This window comes from Stegodyphus dumicola, chromosome X2 (genome assembly GCF_044657685.1).
Source record: "Stegodyphus dumicola isolate Sdum_Otavi_A_Nest chromosome X2, ASM4465768v1".
Classification (NCBI taxonomy): Eukaryota; Metazoa; Arthropoda; class Arachnida; order Araneae; family Eresidae; genus Stegodyphus; species Stegodyphus dumicola.
In genome coordinates this window covers 181,365,501-181,379,681 of record NC_140781.1, presented here as the reverse complement: position 1 = coordinate 181,379,681, position 14,181 = coordinate 181,365,501, and the positions used below count along the sequence as shown (strand labels likewise).

Genomic DNA, 14,181 nt, shown 5'->3' with positions numbered 1-14,181 from the left:
AAGCAACAGAAGTATAATTATATCTACCAAATAAAACTGACTCCTTAAATTAAAAATTTTAAGAACTGAGACAAAAAATAAAGTAAACTTTCACTAATGGCCTTGCTTCGTTAATACAAATAAAAATGAATCGATTATCAATTCATAATTCTTTTTTTTTTGTTCATAATTTTTAAATTACGCTTTTACTATTTTATATGAATTATTACTGATATCTTTCACGTCAATATATAGAAAATAGTGCTTACTTGAAAATTTAAGCAGTGAGGAGATCTTCAACTAGCAGAAGGTACAGAACTAAACAAAATGGCCGCAAAAAATCATCAAGACAAAAAAAAGCTGTACTAAATTCTTTGGTCAGCTCTTGATAACAATAGTATGGTATAATATCACAGAATATCGTTTCACGATTTCTTAGTGCACGCTATGAAGTATTAATATTTTTAATAAAAAAAATAGTTAAAAGCGCCAGCTATTAGCGTAAAAATTTATGTATTTCGAAAGGTATTGAAGCACTTAATAATGTATCGGGGAGGGAGACTAGATTGCGGAATCATTAACTAACGGGGACTTGAGCTAAGGTTAGCGCGCAGGGATACCTCTCATTAAAGAAGAATTAAGTGAGTAAAGTCATGAAAGGTGAAGGTGGAAAAAACTTATAATTTTCTTATGGTCATATTAAATGTTTGCAGTGACGTGTATATGACATCCGTGCGATATTCATATCCACATCCCAAGGTGACAATTTTGTGACGTTGTATCGTAGTCACAAATGTAATGTGACGAAAATGCAACATTGGAACGTTACAGTAACTTTCCAGTTACGTCTGCTGTATGTTAAACGAGTGATAGATAGCAACTTCTGGACTATACGGAGTGAACATCAAATCTCCATTATCACCTATAGTTACATATACATTTACATTTGCATGTTCATCACATGCAGATTGTTGGGTAATCAGGAAGAGCTACGGTGATTAAGAGTGCTAGTAACGATATTGTAGTTCTGGTTGACACTAGCTTATATCAGTGCTTCATGTAACGTTTGAAGCAATCCTCTTGAATACCTTTTCATTTTCCTTTTTTTAGTATAAGGTATTTTCTTCCTCTTTTCCGTACGTCTTCATGGTGTAATTGGAAACATACTCGACGCGTGATCGAGAGGTCCAGGGTTCGAGTCCCGGCGAGGGCTTTTGCACATTTTTCACCTTTCCTGTTTGAAACAAACCTAATGACTTTACAAGTGGCGCCTGAACTAAAAGGTGACGAATTAAAGGTGACGAATGATAATTCTTTACCTTTTAGTTCAGGTTCACCTTTTAATTATTCGTCACCAACGAATGATAATTCGTCACCACCAGGATCTCGTGATTGGGTCCCCTAATCCCCAGTCGCCTTTTAAAAGAGAGAGTATATAAGGTGTTACATTCTATGTCTAATTTAGTGTCGATTTGTTAAAAGATATTTAGATTGTTATCAAAACTGTTGACTTTCGGTTACTTAATAAAACTTTCATCATATGATATGTTAAGATGCACAATCTTTTATAAAATGTTGCATAAAACTGATAAAAAAATTACTTAAATTTTAGGTGCACTTTTTTGACGAAGATGATAAGTATAGCCTGGGTTTGGAATGGTACAGAAGAAGGATGCCTTATTCCTTTCCAGATCAGATCACTATTGAGAAAAGTCCGGCATACTTCATTACAGAATCTGCGCCAGCACGAATACGAGCTATGAACGAAAGTATACGCCTGCTCCTGATTGTACGAGATCCTGTGACCAGATTAATATCAGATTACGCCCAGCTGGCAGCCAATAAAGCAAGAAAAGACAAAGCCTTGGCCTCGTTCGAGGATTTAGTTCTGAATTCCAACAGTCAAGTAAACACAGCTTACAAAGCGGTACGCATCAGCATGTACTCTATCTTTTTCGAGAGGTGGCACAGAGTGTTTCCTAGAAGACAGATCCACATTGTAGATGGTGACGATCTCATTCGGGATCCTTTTCCTGAAGTCCAGAGGATTGAAGAATTCCTTGGCATCGCGCACAGAATTTCCAAAGAGAATTTTTTCTATAATAAAACAAAAGGGTTTTATTGCGTGAGAAACGAAACCACAGAGAAATGTCTCAATGAAAGCAAAGGGCGACGACATCCGGTGGTGTCTGAAGAAGTAATTCACAAACTTCGGCAGTTTTATGCTCCGTATAATAGGATGTTCTTCAGAGCAGCTGGTAGAGATTTTGGCTGGCCGGAAGAATGACTTTCAATTTTTTTATGTACAGGTCAATGTTACCTCTTCTATTCTCAAATAACATATCTCTCTCTTTTACTCTGTATTGTGAAATATTGAGATGAATGCTCGAAATCTTGCTACCGAAATTAGAGGATGAGTGATAACAAATCATTATGATCTCGTCATTCGTAATTATGACGGCAGTATAACTGCATCAATATATTTTAAAATGAGTACACTAAAATACAGATTAGATTGACGTATCTATTTCTTAGCAGTATAAAATAATAGATCAGCTGTAAGATCATGAGATAAAGCTATATTTTTCGATTAATTGATATTATCTGCATTAACGGAAAACATCTGCCTAGTTAGACAATCTCTTGTGAAATGCAAAATTAAGCAATTTAAAATTGCCTTACGTGAAACGTAAGCGTGCACTGCAGATGAGAGAGGAACTATGGTTCATAGGAATATGCATATTTTCTGTGCCAAATTTATTGTTAAACATAATCCATATATTTAATTTCATTTTTAAATGTTTTCGCTATAACAGAGGTTCGGTTTTAAATTGCTGTGTATTGCGCATAATCTCATTTCTTTCTGTATGATTATTACCGTATACTTAAAGCTGGATATTTTCATTGAAGATGAGAAAATCTCTTCTGCTTTGAATGAAACTTAAATATACAGAGAGATGCTTTATTTGAAACATATCATTGTTAGAGTTTAAACTGCCTAGCATTTCACTCTGTGAGTTTAAGTCATTCAGAGCTTAAGATTTTGGGGAAATACACGATATATTTTAAGAGCATAGCTTGATTCTGAGCATTTGTCGCATTTGCATTAATATGTGAGATCGTGGTGTGAGACATTTGTATTTACAATAGCATATCAAATGTTGCAGATATATGATACCTAAAACTCTGCAATCAGTGGTCGAAGTAGCACGCACTTGGTGATACTAGATTCCTATTTTTAAAAATGTACCTTTTCAAGCGTTTGATAAACTACTGAATTTGCGTCACTGTGTTTATATTTTGTACAATGAACTCGTGTCTTAAGAATTTGAGACTTCATATTGTGTAAGAGATAAAGTGTTTCACAAAGTATTCTTTTAATGAAATAAAATACGGTGGAGATGAATGAGCACTATCATAGAAATCATTGCAAGGCTACAAATTATTCTTAACGTGTTATCAAAGCTGCTGCTGCTCTGAAGATTTAGTATATTTATGAGAATTCTGATTATATATTTCCGTAAAATTGCCTATATTTTTTAAGTTCTGAAACATAAATCATTTTATATTTGGTAGCTCTAATGGTATTAAAGTATTCCTTTGCTTTAATGGATAAACAATAAAAATTATTTTTTAAATCGGAGTGAAATAATATTTCCTCAGTAAAGACGGTAAAGTTATGGCATCAGTTGTATTAAAACTCAGTTTAATATAATTTTTTCATAAGCCCTTGAATTGAAATTTAAGATGAAACTTGCAGACCTTTTTAGACCTAATGTGTAAGACAGTAACGTTTTTTCTAGCGTGCTTAGTAATTAGTAAAAACACAATAGAACTTTTTATTACTTAATCAGTTGCACTTCTGTCCGCTATTGACTGTATCATTTGAAAGGGATAAAAAGTCGAAAAATGGCCAGGCATTTAACGATTTATATTGCATTGTGTTTAAATAGCCGATATCGTATCATATTTTAAATATTAAAAATTCTGTTTCATTTTTAAAAAATGCATTTCAATTTGTGTTACCGTTAGTATTAAAAATTAATTATAGAATATGATAGCTAACATTAGGTTCGGAAAAATATATTTACATAGTTTGAAATTTGTGTGCATGCTGTACATTTATTGCTCATCTATAAGAATTATGTTTTCAGTTTTTTTTTATCTCAACCTTTCTGAGTAACGGGGTAACATTTCTCACAAAGCACATAATGTCCCATGCATGAGGAATTTCTATATGTTAAAGATTCTTATCTGCTTGTATGTGTTCTAAAAAAAATATCATGTTAAATAAGCAGTTAATTGTTTGGCATGAAGTTGAGTTTAAATTAAGGGGAAAAATCTTTCAAATAAGTATTTATTTATTATTATGCTACTAATGTTGAATTTTTAATCTTGTAGGTAATCTCGAATCAATATAATCTAATGATTACTTTGTATTTAATTTTGAATCTGCGTTTATACAAGTTCTTGAGTTCTAAAAGACAGGACAAAAACTTTTAATGAATAGACTACCTTGATAAAAATCTGAATATTGTAATCTAATGTATGCAAATCTTGGCATTAAAATTAATGTATAAAAAATAGCTCGTAAACAGTATTTAAATAGCATTTATCAACGAAAGTTATTGTGAAATAATAGTAGTTTTGACTTTTTTTTTTCTTTTCTTTCCCTCTGAGAATTACGGCTCGTATTATTTTGCTGGTTATTACAGATAAATGAAGTATTTTTCTTTCTTATTTTTACAAATTTCAATTTTTTCCATTTATATAAAAACCCACAATAGCCCACGTGTTTACCTCAATCAGGTATAAAATAACGTCCGTCATTTCTAATTGTCTATAATATATAACGTGGTTTTTAAAGCGAAGAATTAAAAGCTTTTCTAATGAATATTGTTATGTAAGATAAAAATAAAATTAATATTGCAGATATTATATTTATCAAATATTGAAAGAAATTGTGAATCGAAAATAAAGAATAAATTAAATGGTAATCATGTGCTTGCGAGGGAAGGCAAAGATATAGTATGAGACTCACACAGAGGTGCTTGTAAATTAAGTGAATATTATTAAAATGTCACCAAAATATTAATTGAATTCCATTTAAGAAGCTTTGGGTTTCCTGGAATATTTGTGTTTCGTAAGAAATATTGATGACTAGACTAATCTTATATGAAAGTATTTTTGAATGGCGCGAATGTTATTTCAAGAATGTAGCAAGAGTAAGAAGGCTGAGAGACCACAGTTCAGACTTAAGAGAGACTAATTATAAAAAATCTATGTTTTTCATTTCCGACAGTCTTTTGTTGTAAGAGTTTTGCTTTAACTGAGAGATTATTAAATTATCATAATTTGAAATTACTACTCTATGGCTGATCAAAGGAAGAAAAACACTGCATTTTAATTGTCAGTGTTGAATACGTTTTTACTTAATTGTGAAAAAATGTTACTTTTATTACTAAGGAAACACTCTTAATTTAAAATTTGAGCCGGAAAAGCTTTTTATTTGAAAAATAATACACCTCAAATAATTTTAAATAAACTATGTTCTTCTCCTAGGTTACTCAAATTATTTTCAGTAAACAGACTCTTTTAAATTCCGGTAAGTTTTATTTTAAACATGGGTCGCCTTAGCTTTGTAAATTTGAAAAATATACTGTCTTTCTCATGAAATGTTTTTCCTGCCCTTTATGCATTCGTCTTGAAAGTCAGAGTCTCAACCACCATTTCTTCTAAAGATTAATTATAGTAATGAATTTAAGAACTCTATGAGAAAAGTTGCTGAAATTTAATGAACTAAAATCGCAATATAAATGAGGAAAATGCTTAGCAAAGCAGAACTTGCGGCTTGTATTATTAATATATTTTGAGTACTTACAGATATAATTAATAAATTAAAAATAATTTTATTCTTTTCCAAGTTTTTGAAAACGGCAGTGCTAAATCTACTTTTTCCGCTATGAACATACTAAATATTTTTATTTGTTAAAGCTATCCTAAGACGTTATTTGTAAGTAAAATTCACGATTCCTTATACGATGATTCAATTATAAATCCATGAACTTACAGTATTGAAGTTTCAAGATTATAATATTTTTACTTCCAAAGATTAGAGCTTTCATCATCTATTTTAATATAATGTTAATTTATTAATCAATTTTATAAATAAATACGTATTTTCTTTCAGCTATCATTAATTTCCTTTTATTAAAGCATTTTTGATGGAATAACTTTTCAGTCCCACTCGAACTGCTTACTTTTACAACTTTCACAATCGCCTTAAAAGTTCATTTTATGTAATTTTTCTACTTTAAGTATAAAGCGTTATTATGTATTTTAAATAATGAGAATTTGGCGTAATGAAACATAAATTTCGAATTTAAGAGCGAAGGTTCTTTCAAATTAGTAAATCTTTGTGTAGAGAGTATATTAGTGGTTCGGAAAAGAAACAGATTTTTTGTGACACGTTTTCGTAAGTATTATCTAAATATAAACTTGAAGTGTAAATCATGGAAGCAATAACATCCATAATTTCAATAATTCTTTTCTAAGTATTACTTATCTTTTTACCTGTGTTGAGGAAAATATCTGCATTGTAAGAAAGTGAGGTTTCTAAAAAAGTAGGTTTAAATATAAAGGAATTCAAATACTTACTCATAATTGTATTTAAAGCTTTACTTGCGTGCAAAGTAATTAAACCGGCAAACATCGAAGGTACAATTAAGTGCTTAATTTTATGATTATTGTTTTCGAATTGTTAGTATTATTTTTATTTCCCGTGCTCCCTATCTAATTAATATGTGTTGAATGCTGTTTTATAAAAAATATGGAAACATGTTAATCATACCTTTTCTTGTTTGAGTAAGTATTTCAGTCAGCCAGCATTGAGTTTTTTAGTAAATTAAAACTGAATACTTTAAATTTATCTATTTTGGAATAATTTAAAATATAACAAACCATCATCATATTCATTTCCATTATTATTCGCATTAAAAGCAATGCTGCCTTTTTACCATGCCTTAAGAGTGTCTGGCTATTAATTTAAATTAAAATATAAGGAGTATTAGAATTTTTTTCTGAAATTATCAATTCATATGATAATTTTCCTCTTCTCTACGAATTTAAAGGTATTGTTACATATGACTCATCGTGAACAAGAAACTGAATCATAAACTTTGTGTAATTTTAAAAGTGTCTGAATTTTATATATATTATGTCTATTGCATGGAATTTTATGAGAAACGTTTACTCATACAGCCTTACATGAAGACGCACTTTTCTTGTGCTGAAGCTAGTAAATCAACATTTTATTGAAAACTGTAATTTAAAGATGTTGGCACAACTGGAGCTTTCATAAAGTTCATAAAGTAATTTTAATTTTAAGGAAGCATTTTTAAATATTTTTCATTTGATATAATAGACATTGTACATATTTATAATACAATAGGCATTGTACGTTGTTCTAAATAAGGTGCACAGATCTTTAAAACATCTGAATTAACATATCATAATGCTCATACAGGTACATAAGTTTCTATTTTTATCTTTAGGTGCCGGAAGAATACGGCATTATTTTAGATGTTTTTTTTTTTAATTTGAAAGCATTTTGTCGATTTTCATATGAATCATATTTTTATATATAAAATATATTTATTAACTACTAGATCTTTATGAAACAGAAATATCTATTATATATATGTGAATAAATATGTTAATAATTCATATTTAATAACTTAAAATTGGTAATGATTGTTTCGTTTCTTAAAATTCGGTGACAGTGAATAATAGACAAAAGGTATTGGCCCTTACACTTCGACTACTGATTGCCTGAAATATGCCCTCGAATCCATGATGCATATCTGTTAATGTAGTTAAATATCTTGATGAAAGCTGTTAGTTTTTAACCAATATTTTCATAAAAGGTGTGATCCAATGTTTTACATGTATTTAATATAGTGCTCTTTTCTATTTTTGGTTGTTAAATGTATTTAATGATAGAATAAGCAGCTATCTGGATGACACTTATGACATCACAATCCTAACTTAGAAGTTTAAAGTAAGCGCGTTTCAAAAAAAAAAAAAAAAAAAAAAAAAATTGAAGCGAGTTCTGAGATTTACCATGATTGCACTTTTTAATCACGCACATTTATATATACATTTATTTTCATTTCTAGAGTTTTGAAAGATCCCTCTATGCTGGGAAAAAATACTAGTATTCCATGACTTGCTTTTTTAAGATCCTAATAAATAGTCTATAAACATGACACTCCAAAATTACATATAAGGAAATTCACATTTTGAAAGTTAACAATCCAAAATATTATGATTTTTTTACTAAAAATCAAAGTATTTGGTATTGTTTTATAAGTTCTAAAAGTTAAAAATCAAGTACCGTTCTAAAAAAAAAAGAAAAAAAAAAGCGTGTATTATACATATTTTTCTAGACTTCATCAGAAATATTAGGAAGCAAACTCGTGTAATTCTCTATTATTTGTTGCATTTATAGATAAAACATGTGCAATTGAGCTTTCGAACACTGGATCACGCTCTCAGTCACCTCGTTTTCTTCACCCTATATAAAACTTTTCGCTTTGAAAATTCTTTCCGTCTTCCTGAATAATTATACTCTTCCCAAACTAAAAATTCATTCCAATAAGAGACACGAATGTTGTGCGAATGAAATTTTTCCAGGAAGAATTAACTCACCTCCTTAATAAAACTAAGCAAGATTATGTTTATTTATTAATTTGTAAAAAAAAAACATTCAGACTTTTATTTAAAATATGCGAAATTAACTTTAAACCTGTGAAAGTGAAATTTCAAGTTCTCAACAATTTTTGCAGCGTTTAGTTAGCGTTCATTTTTGCATAATATGTCTAAGCCAAAAAATGACAAATTATATCTGAAATTTAAATATTCTCGTCCGTATGTATTTTTCCCTCAGTTAAGTCTCTATAGTTAAGTATTATTCTTTACTCGTCCGTCATTAGTTAAGCATATAACGTATTTTCATTAATTAGCAATGTAAGTTTACTTTCCTTTCCCCTGTGAGCTTTAGTGTTTGACGAACTGTTTCGTAACTTCGCTCTCAAGCTCAATATTGTTTAATATACATCTTTAATCTAGTTACTTCCTAATTATAATATCTGCTTATTCAGCACTCAGGCGTTTCTTTGTATTTTTCGTTTTGCTTTAAATTATTTATTTTTTCTAAATCATTTAACAAAGATGTGTATAATTCAGCAATAAATTAATGGTTGATTAATTTTGAAATAGATATGGTCCAGCTGAAATAATATGTTCTTGAAATCCTTTCTTTTTACGGTAAACATAGTTCTAAAGGCAGGTGAAATTCGAACTTCATGCAAGTTCGGAAGCATGCTATTTAATTTGGGACATTTAAATATGATCCAAAGGAAACGAGGTGACCGATAATCTTTAATGACAATTTGCCTCCGGTATCCGAAGTATTTATAAATTTAGATGACAAATGAAAATCCTTTATTCAAAGCAGAATCGACTGCGATGAAGAAATTGAACATATAATTCTGACTTCTTTCTCGTATTTCGAAAAAACTTTCTATTTGATTGTTGCTGAAGGTTAACTTTTCATCTTCAATTTTACATTCTGTGCAACAGTACGGTAAAATTGGAAATATTCGAGCAGATGTAAGAAAAGGTGTAGAAAATACAATAAAAGGCCGTTTTTTAGATTCACTTCAAATTAACTTGGGGGTATAAAAATAAATCTTTTAAATTAAAATAAAAGACGCATCAAACAGTTTACACAGTATTTGCAAAAATTTAGATGTATTTGCTATCGTATTATCAAATCGTAGGTATGTTTATGCAAATATAAAATCTAATACTAGTTGAAGGAAGTCCTTTTATTGATTAAAAATTTCTCAACTGATGATGGAATGTTTGTGAAATAACATAAGACCTTATTAATAAACTTAAAAATATTCTTCATCATATAAATATGATACATGTAAATAAATATATATATATATATATATATATATATAGTGAAGTGCAAATCTTTAGTTGCAAATCCGAGTATGTTAATTTTAACAAAATGTTACGTATTCTCTGCACATGTCATAACATTTAAAATGTTAAATAAATAAATCATTAATGATCTATTAATCTGTAGGTCGTAAAAATTCTTCAAAAGTGGGAAATATAGAGATTAATCAGGAGCTTCTTAAAGGAGGTCCCTTTTAATAATATTTATAACAAAGCGTAATACAGCCCGACGTTCCAGTTGTAAAAAATGTATGATTTGTATGACTCATCAAAATATCATGCAGATATCTGAGGATTAAAAACTCTCAATCCAGCTTGAGCTCAGGGTAATCTTAAGATAAACTCTTCTACTTTTTAATCATTTCATTCATACTAATAAGTTTACGAGTCCTTTGAAGTGAAAGGATTGTTGTTAAACTGCAAATAATTCTTGTGACCTTGCTAGCTATCACATAGCCTGGATATCTGTCTCTCTAGTGTGTTTACACTGTAAAAGTTTTGTGTGTGAAAAATTATATGCCATTAATCACCGGCTTGCTTTATCTGCAAATATATAGACATACGCTAGCTCTTCATCAAAATGGCATTTTTATGAGTCTTTGAATCACCTAAGAGATACGTACTTCCATTGATCATAACATTTGCTGAAAATATAAACCTGTCATACCTTATTGTGTCTCTCTCATCGGAGAATCTATAATGTATACATTATTTAGTGAAAAATGCAACAGTACTGCGCTTGAATGGTTTTATCTAACAGCACCAGTGAATCCTTTGATTGTACTGTAGCACGGTGGCAGTGATCGTATTGCTTCTAATTCCCTTATCTAAGACATCCTAGAACTGCTAACGATGAAACTGTTCTTTCCGAAGCTTCAAAATTTGCAAAAGAAGATAAGTCTGCATTCCTTTCACTACAGATCTACCTGTTGCAGAAAATTTTCCCTCTCCAAATCACTTCTTTTCTGTCATTTCGAGGCAAGCCGATATATATTGGTATATTTCACTAGGCTTTTATGTAAATAATGAGGTTAAGTGTATAGATCTTTAAAAACGTTTTATGAGAATAAGGTGTTTAATGTGTTCCCGTATTGAAATTTCCGGTTAATGCTGTTATCTATATAATGACATGAAACATTCGAATGCTGTTTCGTGAATGTAAACAAGTATGACGAAATATCGCTTGCAACTTGACTTTTGCATTTCAGCACATATATGTATACAGCTGTTCAAAACTAAAATTTTCATGTGTTTTTAACTTCTATAATTAATTCTTAAAAGAAAGAAATGAAACTCATGTTTGGAGGTGTTTAGATATACTTGTAAAATTGTTCTACAATTTTATATATTTATTAATGTGCGACAACTTGTATATTTAAGCAGGTATATCTTCTTTACTGTTTTAAAGTTTATTGCATAAATTATAATGCTGGAAATGTAGATAAGAATATCAGTAAATTATTTGAAACCAGAATTAAAAATACAACTCGAATGCGACGGAATATTTCGCCGTTCCAATGTACTGGAGATCAGAGGTGCTGCATTTTAACATTGTGCCCTTGATAAACAATAATAAGATATGCCTTTTCTTGCGTCTCCTCAAGAGACTAGTGATATTCTATACATATCAGAAAGCGACTAACTTTTACAATTTATCTTTTAACTGTCAAGTGTCAATTGTGTACTAGTGTAGTTACTTTCAGAAGGAGAAACGTTGTGCGCGTCCTTTTTTTGCATGATGTTTACGAATTCGATTTTGCTGTAGAGGAAAATGAGGAAAGTTGCTGAAAAGAAATGAAGATGTTTAGTATTAAACATATCAGAAAATACATATCGGAATACAACATATCATTGTAATGGTGATCTTAAAATTGAGTATGAATTGTTCTTGTTGCTCATTATTTGTTTATTTCTGTTGTACACTGGTTGTGGTAAAGTATTTTTATACATGACTGCTATGATTGTAAAGTGTAAAGTATTTATGTACTGTTAAGGAAGTACGGAAATTTTCAGGACCTAATTTACGACAAAAATACCTTGAATAATCTGTAATACATCCCAGTACATGTATTATGAATGTGAATCAATTATGGTCTCTAGCAGTTTCTACAACTGTATTTATTTGAAACCCGATGATGTTAATTTTTTCCTTACACATTTTTTTTTCCGATGAAAAAAATTACATAGTATTTCTTTCTCATCATTATATTTTATAAATCTGTATATTCTGAACTAATATACTTGTTATTAAAAGCAATATATTCGAAATTTGTGTATCAGTTAGGAACATTTCGTAATAAATAAATTTTGAAAAATGTAATGCTCTAAAATTTCTCTTTTATTTGTCTAAAATATTCACACAAACATTAATACAAAGCAATTTTAAAATAAAAGGATTAAGGCCAAAAATGCCGTTATCTTTGAGGAAAATGAGGTTTCAAAAGTGAACTCCGAACGTGGACAAATTGGTACATTAAGACAACAGTTGGGAGAGGGAAACAAAAAAACAAGAACACAATTGATTTCAAATTCTTTGGATGCCCGAAAAAATGTTCACCAGTTTCAAAGATGCCTATTTTCAGCTACTTACCTGCTACTTTCTACTACTATGAGCGTGTATTTTTTCACCTCTGGGGCAAATAAATAGGGAAATCTCTAAACAAGCACAAGAAATAGAATTACTATTCAGTACATGCATATTCGAGCAATGTAAATAGAAATCAATTCATATTCAACTGACCCACAAATACACTCGTGCTAAAAAAATAAGCAACAAACGGTAAAGGAAAAAGTACGAAAGTAAAAAGGGGGACTAAAACATACAGTTTACATATGAGGTGGAGGTTGCATCGCCGAATGCAAATAGGCAACCAAAATTAGCATTAAACGCAATCCCGCAGTCACACCACTACGCCTTAAAAAGAGGCAGGCCGGACCTATACGTCACTTTGCAAGCAGGTATAGTTCCGTATAATCCAAGATAGCCTCTCAATCCCCGAAAATTAAACCCATAATGGTTAAACCAAGCGTTAAATACTCTGGCTTTGTAAAGATATTAAAAAATGATACAAAATGTGAAGTTCTTAACAAAATAAATGGTGAATTCTCGAAATTTTTCCCCAAGACTGAGGATGATCATCGTAGTATTACTAGATACTTAGGCGAACGAAAAATTGATCACTATATTATTAGAACCAAATTTGAGAGACCAGTAAAAGTTGTTATAAAAGGATTACCCATCGACTGCTCAACTGAGGAAATGAGAACAGAACAAAATGACGTTGGCCATAAAGCACATAAAGACGCCCAAATGCAAAAAATTAAGACTAGGGTTCCAATGCCCCTTTTCCAAGTTTAACTAGAAAACAAACCAGGTGTTGATGAAATATACGACTCAGAGACTCTTATAGGATTTTTTTATGTATCTATAAGTGCTTATAAGAGTCATGGAGGTGCTGTGTAGTGTCATAACTGCCAACACTTCTATCACTCACCTAATGTTTGCAAACTGCAGCCTCACTGCGTCAAGTGTGTAGATGCACACAAAACTGAAAACTGTTTTGAAAAAAGACTAATTATTGTGAAGTGTTGCAACTGTAATCAAGGAGGACATACCGCAAATTTTCGAAGATTTCCGAAATGTTCTGTTCCAAATTTGCCATAAATTAGTAAAATGTATGATGACAAAAATAATTCTGTAAATACTGCTGACAAATTGCCTAATAGTACTGAAATTAAAAATTCTGTAAAACCTGTAGTAACCAGTAACGGTATGACTTACGCTAATGTTGTCAAAAATGTTAAAAATACCACCAATAGCTGTATAATAGCCAGTTGAACCAATTCTAAGTACCATATGTGATGTTGTGAAATTCTTTAAAGATATAGCTAACATATTTAAAGATTATTCCATTATGAATGTTCTTAAAACGATTGCTGATAAAATGCTAGATTTATAGGCAAATTCCATATACAAATTATTTATCCTTTTTCAGTGGCAATAATCAATTAATTATGTTATGTAATATCTGAAATCTATATTCTCTTATATTTTCCACTTTATTTTATTTCTTGTTACTATATATCCATAATAAGTATTAGTTCTTTGTAATTCCGTAATACCACCGTTAGATTCACACTTACTCTTCCTCACATACTCTTAGGCACATA

General features: G+C 30.3%; 1 protein-coding gene across 1 annotated transcript in view; it reads left to right on the top strand.

The window, feature by feature from the left end:
- Nucleotides 1–12,331, top strand: part of LOC118189707 (heparan sulfate glucosamine 3-O-sulfotransferase 1-like) — a 147,355-nt gene extending 135,024 nt beyond the window's left edge. The window contains exon 4 of the mRNA XM_085810058.1: nucleotides 1,592–12,331. Within this exon, the coding sequence (XP_085666184.1) occupies nucleotides 1,592–2,266 (675 nt within the window). The 3' untranslated portion in view covers nucleotides 2,267–12,331. The remainder of the gene's footprint in view (nucleotides 1–1,591) is intronic.
- Nucleotides 12,332–14,181: the final 1,850 nt, after the last annotated feature.